The 19,594-nt window shown below is 37.5% G+C and overlaps 1 protein-coding gene across 3 annotated transcripts in view; it reads left to right on the forward strand.

Moving 5' to 3' along the window:
* Ttc27 (tetratricopeptide repeat domain 27) overlaps positions 1 to 19,594 on the forward strand; it is a 164,028-nt gene that overhangs the window by 25,202 nt on the left and 119,232 nt on the right. For 2 of the 3 annotated variants that reach the window (XM_010645223.3, XM_033763504.1), the window contains exons 6-8: positions 7,985 to 8,149; positions 10,699 to 10,832; positions 17,929 to 18,041. In XM_010645223.3, coding sequence (XP_010643525.1) covers positions 7,985 to 8,149; positions 10,699 to 10,832; positions 17,929 to 18,041 — 412 coding nt within the window. The remainder of the gene's footprint in view (positions 1 to 7,984; positions 8,150 to 10,698; positions 10,833 to 17,928; positions 18,042 to 19,594) is intronic. The other variant, XM_010645231.3, reaches the window with a different exon arrangement.

A 19,594-nucleotide genomic window follows, 5' to 3' on the forward strand; every position in this document is an offset into this window, starting at 1 on the left:
TTTTTTCCCACATTGTAGGTTGTCTCTTAGTTCTGTTGATGGTTTCTTTTGCAGTGCAGAAGCTTTTTAATAAGTTGAGATCCCAGCTGTTGATTCTTTCTGTTAGTTCCTGTGCTACTGAGGATTTGTTCATAAAGTCTTTTCCTATGCCAATGTCTTCAAGAGTTCTGCTTAATTTATCTTCCAGCAAGTTCAGTGTTTCTGTTTTAATATTTAGATCTTTAATCCACTTTGATTTTAATTTAGTACATGGTGAAAGGTAAGGGTCTAGTTTTAATCTTTGGCAGTTTGAGATCCAGTTTTTCCAACACCATTTATTAAAGAGGCTATCTTTCCTCCACTGAGGATGGTCAGCTCCTTTGTCAAAGATGAGATAGCTGAGTACATCTGGAGTTGTTTTTGTGTCTTCCAGTCTTTTCCACTGATCCTTAGGTCTGTTTCTTTGCCAGTACCATGCTGTTTTTATCACAGTGGCTTTGTAGTAGTTTCAGATTGGGAATTGTTATACCCACTGCCATGTTTCTGTTGCCTAGGATGGCTTTTCCTATTCTAGGTCTCTTACAGTTCCAAATGAATTTTTGGATTCTTCTTTCTAGTTCTGTGAAGTATAGTGTTGCAATTTCAATTGGTGTTGCATTGAATCTGTATAGCAGTTTTGGTAGTATGGCCATTTTCACTATGTTGATTCTTCCTACCCAGGAGCAGGGGATATCTTTCCATTTTCTTATATCCTCTTCGATCTCTTTTTTCAGAGGGCTGTCATTTTCAGTGTAGAGATCTTTTGCTTCTTTTGTTAGATTGATTCCCAGATACTTCATTTTTTGGGGTGCTATTGTGAAAGGAATTATTTGCTTGATTTCTTGTTCATTGAGTCTGTTATTTGTGTACAAGAAGGCTATTGAGTTTTGGGTGTTGACCTTGTATCCAGCTACTCTGCTAAAAGTGTCAATTTAAGTCAAGAAGTCTTTGGTGGAGTTTTTTGGGTCTTCAACGTAGAGTATCATATTTTCAGTTTAACTTCTTCCTTTCCTATCTTTATTGCTTTAATTTCTTTCTCTTGTCTAATTGCTGTGGCTAATGTTTTCAGAACTATATTGAAGAGGAGTGGTGATAGTGGGCATCCTTGTCTTGTTCCTGATTTTAACGTGAAGATTTTCAGTTTTTGGCCACTTAATATGTTGTTGGCTATTGGTTTTTCATAGATAGCCTTTATTAAGTTGAGATATAGACCATCTATTCCAAGTTTTGCAGAGCTTTTATCATGAATGGGTGTTGAATTTTGTCAAATGCTTTTTCTGCATCTGTCAAGAGGATCATGTGGTTTTTGTCCTCGATTTTGTTAATATAGTGTATTACATTTATCGATTTATGTATGTTGAACCATCCTCGCATCCCTGGAATAAATCCGACTTGGTCAGGATGTATGATCTTCTTAATGATCCTCTGTATTCTGTTTGCTAGTATCTTATTGAGGATTTTTGCATCTATATTCATTAAGGAGATTGGCCTATAGTTCTCTTTTTTAGTTACATCTTTCCCTGGTTTGGGAATCAAGGTGATACTTGCTTAAAGGAATGAATTTGGAAGTATTGCTTCCCTTTCAATTTCATTGAAAAGTGAAGAGTAGTGGCAGTAGTTCTTCTCTAAATGTCTTGTAAAATTCAGCAGTGGATCCATCAGGACATGGGCTTTTCTTTGTTGGTAAGTTTTTAATTACATTTTCAATTTCACTGATTGTAATTGGGGTGTTCAACTTTGGTAATTCATAAGTATCTAGAAATCTGTCCATTTCTTCTGTGTTTTCCATTTTATTAGAGTACAGGTTCTCATAGTAGGTATTAATGATCCTCTGGATTTCTGTGGGATCTCTTGTGACTTCGCCTTTTTCATTCCTGATTGCATGAATCTGAGCCTTTTCTTCTTTTGATAAGGTTTGCTAAGGGTTTATCAATTTTATTTATTCTTTCAAAAAACCAACTCTTTGATTCATTCATTTTTTGTATCATTTTTTTAGTTTCCATTGCATTTATCTCTGCTCTAATCTTTATAATTTCCTCTCTTGTTCAAGCTTTGAGTTTTTCTTGCTCTTGTTTTTCTAGGAGTCTAAGAGTCACTTTTAGGTTGTTTATTTGAGCTTGCTCTGTTTTTCTAATGTGGGCATTCAGTGCTATGAATTTTCCACGTAGAACTGCTTTCATTGTGTTCCATAGATTCCTGTATGTTGTATTGGCATTTTTGTTTATTTGTAAAAGCTGTCTAATTTCTTCTTTAATTTCCTCTGTGATCCATTGATTATTGTTCAGGAGAGTGCTGTTCAATTTCCATGTGTTTGTGAAGTTCCTACAGTTTCTTATGCTGTTGATCTCCAGTTTTACTGCACTGTGATCTGATAATATGCAGGGAATAACTTCAGTTCTTTTGCATTCATTCAAACCTGTTTTGTGAGCTAAGATGTGATCTATCTTGGAGAATGACCCATGTGCAGCTGAAAAGAATGTATATTCTGATTTTGTGGGGTGGAACGCTCTATAGATGTCTAATAAGTCCATGCGTTCAAAAGCTTGGTTCAGTTCTAGTATTTCCTTGTTGATTTTTTGCCTAGATGATCTGTCTATTTGTGATAGTGGGGTATTCAGATCCCCAAGTACAATTGTATTAGTGCTTATTTGGTTTATAATGTTACTTAATATTTTTTTTATATAGTTGGGGGATTTATATTTGGTACATATATGTTTATGATTGTCATTTCTTCCCCTTGAATTGTTCCCTTTACAAGGATGTCATGACCTTCTTTGTCTCTCCTAATCAGTTTTGGTTTGAAATTTACTTTGTCTGCGAATAAGATTGCTAACCCTCTTTTTCTCTGGGCTCCTGTTGCATGGAGAATTGTTTTCCATCCTTTTACTTTCAGTCCATGGGCTTCTTTTTGTACTAGGTGTATTTCTTGTATACAACATATTGTTGGATTTTGCTTCTTAATCCATTTGCCAATCTATTTCTCTTGATTGGTGAATTGAGGCCATTGACATTGATGGTTATAACTGATATGTACTGACTTATTATTGTCATGTTATTGGCCTTTTGTTGACTCTTTCTAATTTTTTCTCCTCTCCTTTAGTTTCTTGCCTTGGCTATTTGATTTGCTCTGTTGGGCCTCATGGTGTTGTGATCTTTATTGTCTTTTTCTAGGATATTGTTTAAAATTCCTTGTAGGGCTGGTTTAGTATTCATGAAGTTTCTCAAGTGTTCTTTGTCATGGAAGTTTCTTGTTTCTCAATCCATTTTGAAAGAGAGTTTTGCAGGATACATCAGTTCTGTTTGTAGGTTGTTTTCTTTTAGGACTAGAAAGACCTCACTCCAGGCTCTCCCTGACCTAAGGGTTTGTGTTGAAAAGTCTGCTGTGATTCTGATGGGCTTTCCTTTGCAAGTGATTTGTTTCTTTTCTCTTACTGCTTGTAGTATTTCATTCTTCTGTTGGGTTTCTGGGGTCTTGATTATTATATGTCTAGGTGTAGATTTTTTTTTATCGTGGCTAGTTGTAGTCCTATATGCCTCGCTTATCTGTATGTCAAATTCTTCCCCTCTGTTTGGGAAGTTTCTGTCATTAATTCTGTGAACAGCTTTTTTAAGTCATTTGCATTTTCTCCTGCTTCTTCATGGATTCCTATCATTCTTATGTTATTCTTCTTTGCATCATCTAGGAGTTGTTGGATCGATTTCTCATGCTCTCTTACTGTTTTTAAGAGACCTCCCTTTTCACAGTCTGTCTGTGATCCTATCTTCTATATCTGAGATTCTATCTTCACAATCTTTTATTCTGTTGCATACACTTTCAATAGAGTTTTTAATCGGATATCTGTTTGAATCTGTTTAATGGATTCCATTTCTTTCCTATGTTGGGTGTTCATTGTTTCCATTTCTTTCTTATGCTGGGCCTTCATGGTTTCTATTATGTTCCTAAGCTCATCTATTTTTTTGTCAGTTTCTGTTCTGGAGTCTCGAATCTTGTCTTTCATTTTGCTCACCATCTCTATGGTAAAGTAGGAAATAATTTCTGTTTTGAATTTTTCTAGGGCCTGATTGATCTGTTTTGTTACTTCCTGTGCTGAGAGTTTGGAGTGTCCTGGAGGTTCACTATCAGACTTTTCATCTTCCTTTACCCTACTGTTTGCCATTGGTGGACTGGAAGTCTGTCTTTGTGGCTTGCTTAAATGTTTTCTCATCTTTATTTTTGCTGTTGGGTTGCCCTTGATTTTATCTCTGGGTCATTAAATCTTCCTGATATCGTTGCCTCCCAGCCTTTGATTCTCTAATGACTCATAGACATTCTCATTTTCATAATTGAGAACACAACTCATCAAATCAATCCCTATCCTTTTTCCTAATTGATACAATCAGGAACATAATAGGATCAATCACCACCTCTGCAGAGTGTGTCCAAGGATTGTCACAATCAGGGGATCTGATGGGGGGGTGCTCAGCAGTGCGGGAGGCTACTGTCCTGGTGCTGGGTCAGGGCATTCAATGGTGCCCCGCAGGGAAAGGCATGGCTATGGAGGAGGCGGCCCGTAGATTGGGCCGGGCAGAGCAGCAGAGGGGGATCTCCCAGCATCCCATTCTTAATCACAGCATTACACGCTGTAGATCCAGCCACCTCTGAAAAGCTCCACCTATGAAGCTTTTGGGGACATGTCTGCTTCTACATTTTCATACATGTTGGACTTTCTCATCTTCAAGATTCTTTGAAAATTGTGTTTTCTTTCTTTTTGTGTTACTTTTTGCATAACTTAAATTGGATCTGTCATCTAAATGTCTGTTCTACTCTAGTTTTTTGGTACTAGGGCTCAAACTTAGGACCTTGGGCTTGCAAGGTAGGCATAGTGCCACTGAGGTAAATCCCCGGTCCCTCTGCTCATTTGTTTTTTTAAAAAAATTTTTTTTGTTTTTGTTTTTGTTTCTGGCTTGCAAGGTAGGCATAGTGCCACTGAGGTAAATCCCCGGTCCCTCTGCTCATTTGTTTTTTAAAAAATTTTTTTGTTTTTGTTTTTGTTTTTGTTTTTGTTTTTGTTTTTGTTTTTGTTTTTTGAGGCAGGGTCTCACTATGTAGTTGAGACTGACCTGGAACTCATTATGTAGTCCAGGCTGGTCTCGAACTCATAGCGATTCTCCTGCCTCAGCCTCCTGAGTGCTGGGATTATAGTCGTGTGCTACCACGCCCGGCTTGTTTTTAAATTTTAATTTAAGAAATTTAGGGATTTTTGTTTGGTTACTTCTTTGGTATAACTAGTCCATTTCTGTAGTTCTTTATTCCTTGTTCATATTTCTTACTTTTTATTTCCTAAGCATATTCAAATCTCATATACTGTACCAGGTCGTTTCAGCCTCTTGAAGTTTTTATTTGTTTGCTTGTTTGTTTGTTTTGTTTTTTTAGAGTAGGAAAATTTATTTGGAGAATAGGAATGGGGAATAAGAATAGCTCCAGGGAGGGATCGGGGATTTAGCTCAGTGCTTCTGCTGCCTGCCTTGCAAGTGTAAGGTCCTGAGTTCAATCCCTGCTACAAGAAAAAAAAAAAAGAAAAAAACTCCAGGGAGACCGGAGAAGTCCTGAATGGATTCCAGCCTCTAAAAGTTTTGAGGATCTGTTTCTGCCTTTTTTTTTCTGCTAACTTTCAGATATTAGTACCTTATTTTCTATGTCTTGGCTTTTCTTTCCCTATGTGCTCCTGTGATTTGAAAATTTATCAATAGAAATTCTTTGAATCTTGATTAAAGTTACATATTTTTAAAAGAGGATTTGTTTCTTGGATTTTTCTGGGGAGTATATTCTTAATTTGGGGACTTTGGACCAGCTACGTAGATTGCCTGCATCTGGTCTAGAGATCTGTGTGGAGGCTGGCCTAAGGTTATAACTTCTGTAGAAAAATCTTTTTCACTTCACCCACGCTGCCTTCTTTCACCTTTCTATGACATTCATAGCTTTATTTTAACCTTGAAGACATAATTCTGTGGTTCTCAGCTTTAAATGGAGATCTAGAGACTGCCTATTTTGGATGGGTCCAGGCCTTGTTTGTGGTCTCTGGTGCTCTCTGCTGCTGTTAGAATGGAGTCATGAAGTCCCTAGAGCTTGGTGGATAGCTTCAAGGAAGAGTATGGCTTCCTTGTTTGCTTACTGTGTAAGGTTGCAGTTTTCATTTCGTTTTGTTCTCTGAAGATTGGTTATTTTGTTACTTTACAACTGTGAACATAAAAATATATTTAAAATTTTAAATCCTGCTTTTTAGATATTTTTATTAAGAGGACAGTTGGCCATGCTGCTGGAAATTAAGAATTAAGCTTAAAATAAAATCTGAATCTCATTTTGTACTTTACTGATCTTCAGTATTTAACCCTTGAATACATTAACACGCAGAGGAAAGCACAGAAAAGCAAGATCCAAGCCAGTTTTACCTATAGTATATCCTGTACATAGATGTATAGATAGATAGGAACTTCGGTAGGTAGGTAGGAAGGCAGAGAAATACATGTAACCATCTTCAGGCATTTATGTGACTTTTTTTATGTGTTAGTAGGACAGTTCAAATTTGATAGCCTTCTTTAGACCTGTGAGAGCTAAGTGCAGAAATGACCTTTTGTGATATTTGAGAGCGAATTTAAACAGTACAAATGTTTTATTTTGAGACATTGTCTGTTTTGCTAAGTTGGCCAGATTGGGCTTGAATTTATGATCCTCCTGTCTCAGCCTCGAAGATTGCTTGTATTATAGGCACCCAACATCACACCCATCTTGAGAGAGGATTTTAAAACAAATCTTGGCCAACTTTCATATTCTTTGATTTTTTTGCATCCTGATCCTCTTGGGAAGATTACTGTCATAGGCACAAAGCAAAATTGTGTCACTTATAAATTGTGCTAAGATCCTGGAAGGTTCTTATATTTCTGATAGTGAAGGCTGGATGTTCAGGAATAATGGGTAGAATAAAGGAAAACAAAGTTTACGAAAGAATCCCTCAGTACTGAATATTGTCAGGTCCAGCTTTTCCTGAGTTTGGTTTGTGTGAATGAGATCTCCTTGGGGCTTTCACAGTGAGAAGTTCATGTTTGGATGCCTGTGTGCCTTAGGAGGTGAGGCACGCACCTCTTCACTTACTCTCTTCAGGTCCTGAGAATCTCACTGAAGGGCTGACAGGATACACAAAAACACCATTTTGTTTTTTAGACCCATTGTGATTGCAGTGCATGGAATAAAGGAGGGATATTTGTTTCTCACTGTAAATGTATTAGTGTGGCCGGATTACCAGGTGAAAATAGACTAAGCTTTTGTGGCATCACATTTTTACCTGCCAACTTCTTTCCCTTTTTTCTTTTACAAGCTTAGATTAAAATCCTGGCTTTGCCACTTAACAGTTGAGGTGAGCTTAGTTTTATAATGCCTCAAATGGAGATAATGTTAGCCTCAAAGGCATTATTGTGAGAATTAAATAACATAGCATTTAAAATATCCAGTGCTAGTGAGAGTAGACATTGAGTAAATATAACTTTTCTTTTACCTTGAATGATGGAAAAATTATCATCAGTCTTTGGGTATCAGAAGTGCATTTTCCCTTTTTCATTGTTCATTCATTCTGTAGACTGTTTTTTGAAGTGGTGACTATTACTGAAAGTAATGTGAAGACTAGCTATTACTGAAAGTAATGTGAAAAGTAATGTTAAGGGATATTGTTTTGGGAATTCTGTTTTGGAGAGTCAGGTAGATTCTCTTGTAATCTGGTGTATATCGTAGTACTAGTTCATTTATTCTGTATAACAAATTTTAACCATCATTTTATTTCAGATGCAATGTTACTAGGATGTAATTCTCCCATTTTTTCATTTCAGGTATTTACAGAGAAAAATTTAAAGCTGATGTATATAATATATATTCTAACATTGTAGACTCAGTGTTTTACTCATTGTAGTTTTTTATGTTTCATCTTTTGTTTTGTAGTGTTGAAACTAGAGCATCTGTTTGCAGGTGATTCGGGTCGATATTTCGCAATTCAATTCCATCTGGAATGTGCATATATATTTTTATATTATTATGAATATAGAAAAGCAAAAGAGCAGTTTAGTATTGCTCAAGACATTGGCAAATTGCATATTGATTTGACAGGTAAGACTTTACCATTTGTGAATAAATTATTTTATTTTTTATTTGTTTGTGTTTTTTGAGACAGGATCTCACTATGTAGTTGAGACTGACCTGTAACTCACTATGTAGCTCAGACTGGTCTCGAACTCACAGCGATCCTCCCACCTCAGCCTCCTGAGTGCTGGGATTACAGGCGTGCACCACCACACTCGGCAAATTATTTTATTTTTATAATTAAACCAGTATATATTGGCATTTAGTACCATATACTAGTATTTCAATTTCTACAACCTATTATTTTCCCTGTAGAAATCATTTTTAAAGATTTTAGAGTTTGTGTTTTCATGGTAAATTAGAAATTACATTTTTCTTTGTGGCCAGTGCCTTTTTTACCCTTGGTCCCAGGATTTGAACTCAGGACTTTGTGCTTGCAAGGCATTTGCGGTGCCACTGAGCTAAATTCCAGTCCTATATTTTTCTTTATTCCCAGAGAATCCCCTATTCCACTTAGGTCCATGTTTGTAAAAGATAGCAATTGGGCACTTCACAAATGAACTTTGACCATTTGGTTCTTGTGTTGGCCTCTGAAGGTCTCTCTGCTTTGCCCCTCCTTGTAAATACCCTCCTCTTGCTTCCATCTTGCTTGTTTTGTGTTCTTTGTGAGCAGTTGTATCTTCAGTGCCTTACAACCCTGTCTGGCATATTATGTAGGCGCTGAAGAAATATATGCTGAATGAGTGAATGAATGATAGAATTGCTTCTGAAACTTCCGTGTTTTTTCTGAATGCCAAGTAAGATTTTTTACATATTGCTGAGTCCTGAATATATTACTATACTCAGTATTGAATAAATGAATTAGTCAGAAATTATGGCTTGATTGCCCCGTCTGTTCCCATTCAGTGTGGACGGAGCATCCTGGGTATCATCACTTGCCTGTGGACGTTGAGATGCCTGAATCTGTTTGTCCCCTACAAAGCTAAATCTAGATTCTCTTGAAGGGCTATTCTTAGCTCCCAGATTCAGTGCTGCTTATTGAGCTAGTGCTAATCAGTGAAATCCTTTAGCTGTATTATGAGTTAAATATGATCTTGTGCAGCTGAGCTGGTGGTGCAGGCCTAAAATCCCAGTGGTCTGGGAGGCTGATAAGGAGGATTCCAAGTTTGAGCCGCGACTGGGTAACTTAGCAACTTAGTAAGACCTCGTCTCAAAATTAAAAAATAAAAGATTAAAAAAAGAACTGAGGATGTAGATCATTGTGAGGGCGCTGGGTTCAATCCCCATTATTGGAGGAGAAAGAAAGACAGTAGGCTTGTCTGGGATCTTAGCCACCTTTTATTACATTGTTGGGGAAGGTTATTTAATAGCCAGCTTATAACTTTTGGAACAATGCCATGTATAAGTTGGAGTCTTTTGTGTTTGAAAATATGGTTATATATAACTTGTGGGTTTAGTTTCAGAGATCGTTTTTAAATATTTTAGTCCTAAGAGGCGTTTCTGGGACTTTTTTTTTTCCTCCATACCAGGAGTCAAACTTGGGACCTTGAGCTTGCCAGGCAGGGCACCACTGAGCTAAAAAACCCAGCCCTCGGGGACTATTTAAAAACTAATGGCACTGTGGTTTGTATATTCAGCTTTAACTGTTGGTGTAGTTACTATCAGTTTTTCTTTTTTCTTTTCAAGTTAGGGGTGAAGAATTTAAAAATAAAAATGTGAGTTAGGAATTTAGCTCAGTGGTACCCCGCCTGCCTCGCAAGCACAAGGTCCTAAGTTCATTCCTCAGTAAGGAATAAAAAACCAAAAATGAAAATGTGATGCTCACAAATATAAAACGGGAATTAGCCTCGCATCCCACTTACTATGAAAACATAAGCTGTGTTAAATTATTTCACTGGCTGTCTTTGGCATAACATGTTTAAAAGGTTGATGCATAGCCTACAGCCAGATTCATCCAAGGATAAAATGCAGACTTCTCAGCCCTGGTCATTGTAATCAAGGGTCTTTGTAATCTGAGTTTTTCCAGAGAATGGATATTGAAACCTTTCCTTCTCTAAAGTGGTCTGAAACAGCTACTTGGCAGTGTATCATTTTAGACACATTAAAAAAAAATTGGCGTTTCATAAAGCCAGATAGAGTACTATACTAGACCGTGCAATTTAGAACCTGCAGACTATAGCTTTAAACTTGGGCTCTGATGCAGAGAATCTTGTGGTTCTGGACAAGTGAACTACACCCCACAGCCTCCATCTTTTCATCCCTTGTAGAGAGATAATAATTTTTCTACCAACAAAACCTAACGAGTTACTCCTTTCTGCAGAGCAGTTTGGTGCAAAAGTAAGTGTGGGAAATCTAGTGGCAGAAATACTGGGTTTGAGTCCTGCACCATGGCTTATTGGCCTTATAATCTTGTAGGTTGTACATCATTTTAATATCACTGGCCCTTAGATTTTCCTTATGTGAAATTAAGAAAACACCTTATGAATTCTAAAGCACTGTGAAAACATTTTACTGTATGATTGTACTATAGATCTGACTGACAGATCTATAGATATAATTTCATTTTATTTTCTCAGGTGCATTAGGAAAAAGAACACGATTCCAGGAAAATTATGTAGCACAACTGATTGTAGATGTAAGAAGGGAAGAGGATGGCCTTTCACACTCTGAATTCAGTCCAGCACCCACTCCTCAGGAACATTTAACCAAGGTAAGTCAGACTGTAAGGGATGCAGTGCAGTTAGCACCCAGTCTAATCATTAATAGTAGGTTAGTACTGTAGAAGCACTGAGTGGGGTCAGAAAAGACTTTATTGAGCCTTTTCGAGGATTCTGGAAGAACACTGTGTTGAAGAATTTGTTTTTTACTCTTAAGAAGCAATAAATTGTATTTTTCTTGTAGAGTTCAATAGATGTGCATTCATAATGCAGTCAGTTGTATATTACCCCCTCGAAAAGGTACAAAAGGCAGACTGAGGAGAAACTATCCTACCTGCTACTGTATTTTCACTGCACTTTTGCTTTCTGTGGATGTTTGTCAAATTTCAGAGACTTGAGATTTCTTGGACTTGTGCTAAATGTAAACCAGTGATCAGGATTCCTTTTCATCAGTTTTATGGTCTCCCTTTCGTTACTCTGTCATTGTTACTGGATTTCTTGCTTCCTTAGTGTGCTCTTTGGAAATGTCTAATGAATTCTGACCTTGTAGCTTGCGTTTATGATCTTGATCAGGTTTTACTTGTATGTGTCTCTAGCTGCTTCCATGGATGCTATTAGAATATTTTTTATTCTCCAAACCCCACACCTACAATTTTGGTTGGTCTTTGATTAATTTTACTCTTTAAAGCCCACGTTTTTCTACTTTTCCCTCTAGAACCTGCAAATACATTTACCTTAGGTACATTGGACACTAAAATTGTTTCTGTGCTGAGGATTAAGCCAAGGGGAGAGGCTAGGAATAAGTGCAGTGGTGGTGAACCTATAGGACGTGTGCTACAGTGGAGTTTGTATCATTGAAAGCTCTAAGATTCGTCCTTGCTTGGTAGTGGGAGGAGTGGCAGCTGCCATATCCCAAGGAAGGCCTTTGAGATACACCGCTTATTTCTTAGGGTTAGACCAAATGCTTTATTGTTTGCTTTTGTGATAACTTCAGTGAGGGGCAGCTCCCGATTCCCAGAGTGCATGAAGAGAGTGCTAGGAATCCAAGGATCAGACTGCAGAGGGTGCAGACTGTGCTCTGTGAAGGATGAGCTGCAAGTGAGCAAGGCTGTGTACCACTGGGATGAACTGTCATAAGCTTGAGTTTTAGGCCATAGCACAGCAGCTATGAAAAGAGATTTAATTGTGAAATCTAAGCATTTTATTTAGTAATGCATTTTTTTACTGTGTTCTCCTATTTCAAATTGTCTTTCATAATGATAAATATGAAATGATGACTCTTGTAGGGATTGTATAAAATTTGATATATAATTTAATATAGAATTTATTTAACCTTTTCAAATTTGAAGTAAAATACATTTAGATAATCTTACAATCTTTGTTAATTATGAACTAATGACAAATATGTTGTGTGATATAGATATGGATTAGATAGAAACAAGTTTATTCTCATGAATTGAAGATAGAATCATTTGTTAAATTAGTTATATATCACCAAATGTGGTGGTGCGTACTTGTAATCGCAGCAACTCCAGAGGTTGAGGCAGGAGGATTGCAAGTTCGAATCCATCCTGAGCAACTAAGTGAGACCTAGTCACCGTACCCCAACCCGCCCACCAAAGGTAGTCTGAAGTAAAGCTCGGTAGGGGAACTCTTGTCTGGCTTGCCTGAGCCCTGGGTTCATTCCCCAGTACCACCAAAACCCCAAACCAAAACAAAAACAGTATATCATTTTTCCTTTTTTTCTAAAGATGTAAAATCCACTATGTATTTAATAACTACTCTTCTGGGGAAAGAGCACTGTACCAGTTCTGATGATTGCAAAAATACATCCTGATTACAAATATTATTGTGTGAAAATATACCTTGTAGAATTGTGTCTGTGCAGTACTTTTACTGCCAGTGAGAAACACAGTATTTTCCCTTTAAGCTTTCCTAGTTTTATAATCTGTTATTATTGGAGAATTACATAGACTAAAGGTGTTGGATAGCAGGGTATAAAAGTAAGCCAGCAGTTAGGATCCACACCATTGTGTAAATCTGGCACACTCTTCTTTAATGTTTACCTGTTGGAGGGGGCAGGGGGAGAATAAATTAAAAGATGTATTCACAGAAACAGAAGTACACACTTGCTCAGCTGCCTCTGACAAGAAGTGCACATTAAATGCCAAATATGTTGTGTCTAACATAGTGGTGGGGGATTGCGTTCTGATTTTTTAATTCAGTAGAATGCTGAGGCTGAAGTGGGACTAAGATGGAGAGTATTTAACTGTGGGGACTTGTGGAAAATTGGATCTAAATAGATACTGTAGTAGCCCATCTTAATAGCAAGAATAGTTGAAGAATATTATCTTTTTTCTTTTTTTTGGTACGGGGATCGAACTTGGGTCCTTGCGCTTGCGAGGCAGGTGGTGGCACCACTGAGCTAAATCCCCGGCCCTGGATATAGGGAATCTTGAATGAAGATTGAAACTATGTAATTGCCTTGTTCTATCTGGCAAATGATCCCCTGTGGCTAACCCTGACCTGGCTCAGGTCTTCTGTGGTGAAGGGAAGGAGTCCTCTGCTGGGGGCAGAGAGTGTGTTCCTGTCACATCTTCACTGCAAGGCCTGGGATTGTTACCTCGTTTGTTTTTGCTCACATTATACTGTGCTAAAGATCAGGTCAGATGTGTAAAGGCAGTCTACAAATGTGTATGAAACACTGGATCTAGACAAAAACAAGTTAATACAACTCTGATAGGATATTAAAAGGTGAGAGTTTGGGGACTGTAGGCCACACTGCCTGCTATGGCAGCCATCAGCCACCAGTGACAGTGGAGCACTTGAAGGCTGGTGGTCCAAACTGAGCTGGGCCTGCAGTGTAAAATACATACCGTGGTAACAACTGTATGCAGAAAGAATGGAAAGTATCATATTAATAATGTTTTTTTAATCTTATAGGAATGTTTTGATGTATTATTTTGTTTGTGTCAGAAAGTTTTAAATTATATATAATTTTATTTAAAAAATTATGAAAAGTCTATGGTGAAAAAGGATGGCCACAAGAGTGTGCTGTATACCAGTCAGCCCTGCTTTATAAGCAAGGCTACTCTCATTCAGAGAGGAACTTTTACACTGGGAACTGAGGCCTGACCTCAAGTTTTGTGTTCCTCTAGGTCATTACTTATTGAAGATTGCAGTACTTTTTCCTTTTTTTTTGGTACCGGGGATTGAACTCGGGTCTTTGTGCTTGCAAGGCAGGCCACCCAACTGCTGAGCTAAATCCCCGGCCCTGCAGTACTTTTTTCTTGAAACCCTGTAGATGGTGGTTAGGCCTAGAGTTAGGGTGAATTTGAGGGTAAACAAGGAAGCTGCCCCTTTGGCCTGTGGTTTGGGCAGTGAACTGGTTCCCTTTCTCCCATATGCAAAGCTCGACCTGTTAGCCTTAGATAATTTCCACCCAGCTGAAACTGGAATCTCCATTTGGCTCTTGAAATCTCCCTGTTTCAGCTCTACTTTTGTTGAACTAGAAAATATTAAAATCAAGTTTATGAAGAACAGTTTATATAAAATGCACCTACCTATTTATTTATTTATTCATTTCATTTATTTTCAGACAAAGTCTTGCTGGGTAGCTTAGACTGGTCTTCAACCTGCTATGTAGCCCAGGCCGGCCTCAAACTTGTGGCGGTCCTCCTGACTCAGTCTCCCATGTGCTGGGATTACAGGTGTGTGCCACCATGTCTAGATCTAAAATGTATGCATTTTAAATGCATAGTTTGAAGGTTTTTTTGTTTTGTTTTGTTTTGTTTTTTTGGTACCAGAGGTCAAACTCAGGACCTTGCACTTGTGAGGCAGGTGCAGTACCACTGAGCTAAATCCCTGGCGCAATTTTTGATGAGTTTTGAAAAGTATATAGACCCAGATAACTCCCACCAAAATGAAAATATAGAACCATTGAGAAAGTCCTCTAAAGTTTCTTTGTAATCACTTCTCTGCCACTGATCACAGATTAGATCTGCTTTTTCTAGAATTTCTTATAAATGGAATCATATTATGTGCTCTTCCGTGTCTGACTTCTTGGCATGGTATTTCTGAGATTTGTCTATATTGTAACACCCGTAGTTGACCCCTGTTTATTGCTGAGTAATATTTCATTGATGGGTGGGCCACGTTGATTTACTCAGCTGTTGATGTACTTTGGAATCATTTCTGATATAGTAGCTGTTATGAATAGAGCAGCTTGGACAGAATGTATGTTGGGTCTTTTGAATGAACATATATTTTTAATTCTCTTGGGTAAATGTGTAGGAATGGAATGGCTGGGTTGTGTGGTAAATGCCTTTTAACTTTATGAGACAGCACTAAACTTTTTTCCAAAATAGTCGTACAGTTTTATATCCTTACCATCCATGGATGAGTGGTGGGTGCCCTTCATTCTCACCAACACTTAGTATTGTGAGCCTTTAATTTTTACCATTCTACTCAGTGTTTGTGGTAGTATTTCATCCATTTGTGGTAGTATCTCATTCATTCATTTTTTTCTTTATGATTCATTTTTTAAAAAATGCTTTTATAATGGTATATCTTACAGAAAATTGACCCATCTTAATTATAAAATTTAATGAATTTGACAAGTACATACACATGCCTAAGCATTACAGTCAATATAAGTTCTATAAAAAAAAATTTTTTTTTGCCTCGACCTCTCTGTTGTTAAAAAAAAAAAAATTACATTCTATACCATTGTGGTTAATTCCTACCCTGCTGGCTTTGAACAACCATTTTTCTGTTTTCTACGACTGAATGATTTGCCTTTTCTAGAATTTATGTGAATGAGAGTGTATAATATGTACTCCTTTATAGTTGGCCTCTTTCCTAACATGATTTTTTTTTGAGACTGCATGTTTGTATGGTTGTGTGCGCCAGTATGCGTATCACTGAGTAGTAATCCATTGAGTTTTGGGATATTATAAATAAAACCACTATGAGTATTTATGTATGTATATTTGTGTGGATGTATTTTCAATTCTCTTGAGTAAATTATTTGGGAGTAGAATTCATGGCTCATGTGATATAAAAAACTGGCAAACTATTTTCTGTGATTGTATCACAATATTTCCACTAGCAGTGTATGAAAGTTCTAGTTGTTTCAGGTCCTTGCCTATGCTCAATATTATCAGACTTTTAATTTTACCCATTCTAATGTTTATTCTGATTTTAATTAGTGCCTCTGTGTTTAGCATTGTTCAGGAATTTTTTGTGTGCTTATTAGCCATTCTTTTTTGTTTTTTGTTGTGGTTTTTTGAGGCAGGGTTTCACTACGTATTTGAGACTGACCTGGAACTCACTGTGTAGCCCAGGCTGATCTTGAACTCACAGCGATCTTCCTGCCTCAGCCTCCCGTGTGCTGGGATTACAGGTGTGCACCACCATCCTGGCTTATTAGCCATTCTTATATGTTCTTTTATGAAGGGCCTATACAAATTGTGGTTTTTAGTCAGTGTTTTGCTGTATTGCTCAGTCTAGCCTTGAACTTGCACCCTTTCTACCTCAGCTTCCCAAGTGGATGGGATTACACGTAGGTATTGACTGTGCCTGCACAAATTTTTTGCCCATTTTAAAATTGGCTTGCTTATCTTTTTTTTATTTTTTATTTTTGGTTCTGGAGACCAAACTGAGCACCTTTCTAAATCCCTGGCCCAGCTTGCTTGTCTTTTTATTATTGAATTCCAAGAATTCTTTATATTCAGAGTAAAAATTCTTTTCAGATAGGTTTTATGAGTATATTCTTTGAGTTTGTAGCTTGTTTTTTATTTTTCTTAACAGTTTCCAAAGAGCAGAACTTTTACATTTGGTAATGTCCGGTTTACTGTTTTCTCTATTTTTGCGTGTGTCTTACGTAAGGACTACCCCAAGACTTCCACGATTCTCTTTCACGATTGTTTTCTAGAAGTTTTTCGTTTGTTTTGTTTTTCAGTTTTAGCTTCTACTTTGAAATTCTGCGATTAATTTTGATTTAATTTTGGTGGAGCTTATGAGATAAGAATGGAGGGTCATTTTTCCCAATGGGTATCTAGCCGTTTCAGCATCATTCATTAAAAAGATTATAGCTGTTCAATCACCTAGGTATTTTTGTTGAAAAATCAACAGACCATACATACATGGGCTTGGACTTTAGACTGTTATTTTCTTCCATTCCTTTATATGTCTGTCTTTATGCCATACCACACTGTCCTGGCTTTGTAGTAATTCTTGAAAGCAGTACTTTTTTTTTTTTTCTCGTGTTGGGAATTAAACCCAGGATCTTACACATACTATGTAAGTCCTGTACCACTGAGCCACATTCCCAGCCCTCAAGTATCCCTACCCCCGTACTGGGACTTGAACTCAGGACCTTGTGTTTGTGAGGCAGGTGTGGTACCACTGAGCTCAATCCCTGACCTCCTCAAGTTCTCTTTAAGTCTTCAGATTTTATTCTTTTTCAGATTGTGTTGACTGTTCTAGGTCTCTTGCATTTCTATATAAATCTCAGAATCAGTTTGTCAATTTGCCTTTCTGTCATTAAGAACCAGGGATTTATATAACAGTCAGAGCTTGTCACACTAGTTGTTGAGGCACATTGTTTTTGTTTTTTGGTACTGGGGATCGAACTCAGGTCGTTGTGCTTGCAAAGCAGGCGGCAGAACCACTGAGCGAAATCCCCAGCCCAAGGCACATTGTTGAGGAGTTGATATTTTAGATTAGAATTTAGAGGCAGAAAGAAAGACCAGGCTTTGAAATTTGATGCTGCCACATGCTTGGATTAGCTTCTTTATTTCCTCATCCGTAAATGGTAATAGAAGTATCCATGGTGATTTGAGAATGAATTGGAAATGTACGTAAATTTACCAGCACAGAGACTTTTTATATATTAGGCCCAATCAATAGTAGTGTGATTCCCTCTTACTGTTATTGTCAGTTCGGACTGTATATATGGTTCATCTTCCATTTCTACAAGCTAAATTATCCTCAAATATGTATTTCACAAGAAATAGCTAATTCACCATGTTGACATTATATAATCTTAAAAAGGTAAATGAATTTTATCCCTTCTCTCCATCTGTGATGTACAGTTCTGTGTAGTGAATCAGATTAGGTTTCAATGTAAATTCTTTTTCATTCCAGAATCTTGAGCTCAATGATGATACTGTTCTGAATGAGATAAAGTTAGCGGACTGTGAACAATTTCAGATGCCCGACCTATGTGCCGAAGAGCTTGCTGTTATTCTTGGAGTCTGGTAAGTTCAGGACTGGCTTGGCTACCTTGCATATTGGTTCTCCAATGTTTGGGGGAAATCCTTGTTCCAGAAGATCCCACAAGTTCTGGATAAATAGAGATTTGTAGTGCTTCTGAAGAGAGAGAGGGAATTCTTGGGCAGCCCATTCCAGACCTAGAGATTAGGAATCTCCTGTAAGTTGGTGTGTTCATTCTTCTCTTTCCTTCATAAACAAAATTTCTTTGGTTAACCTTGGCTAGGAATAGATTCTTAATAAGTGTTAGAAATAGGTGAGTGTCTGCAATTCCAGCATTCAGGAAGCTGAAGCAGGAGAATTATGAGTTTGGGGCTAATCCAGGTCACATAAGTTTGAAACCAGCCTGAGTCCACATTATTATATTGAGACCTTGTCTCAAAAAACAAAACAAAACAAAAATGGTAAGAATGACTACTTTCACACCAAAGAATATTGATATTTACATTTTTTTTTTTAATTGAGTTTATTGGTACATTTAGGGATACAGTACAGTTACATTCATTGTTGGGATCATGTACCTTTACATGGCAAGTCTTGATTCTCATTTTTTTCCCCTTACCTCTGCCCTCCCTTCACCCCCTCCTCCCCTCCCCATCTACAAACACTTTATTTTCATCTTTTCATTCTCTCACATTTTTTTCTTTTCCCTTTTTGTTCTTCCCCTACGTATCACACCTTCCCTACACCTTTAGCTCCTTTCCTCCCATTTCTAAATGTCAGTAATCTTATTAGAATCTTATGCATTGTTGCAGAATATTCACACCAGGGAAACTATTTGGTATTTACACATGTGGGACTTATTTATTTCACTTAGGAGTATATCTTCAATATGTATCCATTTTCCTATGAATGAATCTATTCTCTCGCTCTTTATGGCTGAGTAATATTCCATTTTATAGAAAAACCACATCTTCTTTATCCAGTTTCCAACGGATGGGCAAATAGGTTGTTTCCAAGATTTAGCTATTACAAACTGTGCCGCTATAAACATGGGTGCACATACTTCTCTGTGATATGATTCTTTTAGTTCTCTTGGAAAGATACCCAACAGAGGGATGGCTGGGTCAAATGGAACCTCCAGTCCAAGCTCTTTGAGGTATCTCCATATTGATTTCCATAGTGGTTGCACTAGTCTGCACTCCCACCAACAATGGAGGAGGGTTCCTTTCTCCCCACAACCCCGCCAACATTTGTTATTGTGTGATTTCTTGATAGCAGCCATTCTTTGTGGGGTGAGGTGGAATCTCAGTGTTGTTTTCATCTGCATCTCTCGAATGACCAGTGATGTGGAACATTTTTTCATATATTTTCTTGCTGCTTTCACTTCTTTGTATGAGAAATGTCTGTTCATTTCGGATGCCCATTTTTGGATCGGGTCTTTATATTTGGGGGGACTGATTGTTTTGAGTTCTTTATATATCCTTGATAATAGTCCTTTGTCTGAGGTACAGCTGGTAAAAATTTTTTCCCACATTGTAGATTGTCTCTTAGTTCTGCTAATGGTTTCTTTTGAAGTACAGAAGCTTTTTAGTAAGAT

This window comes from Fukomys damarensis, unplaced genomic scaffold, assembly GCF_012274545.1.
Source record: "Fukomys damarensis isolate Sample0158 unplaced genomic scaffold, DMR_v1.0_HiC HiC_scaffold_2, whole genome shotgun sequence".
Classification (NCBI taxonomy): Eukaryota; Metazoa; Chordata; class Mammalia; order Rodentia; family Bathyergidae; genus Fukomys; species Fukomys damarensis.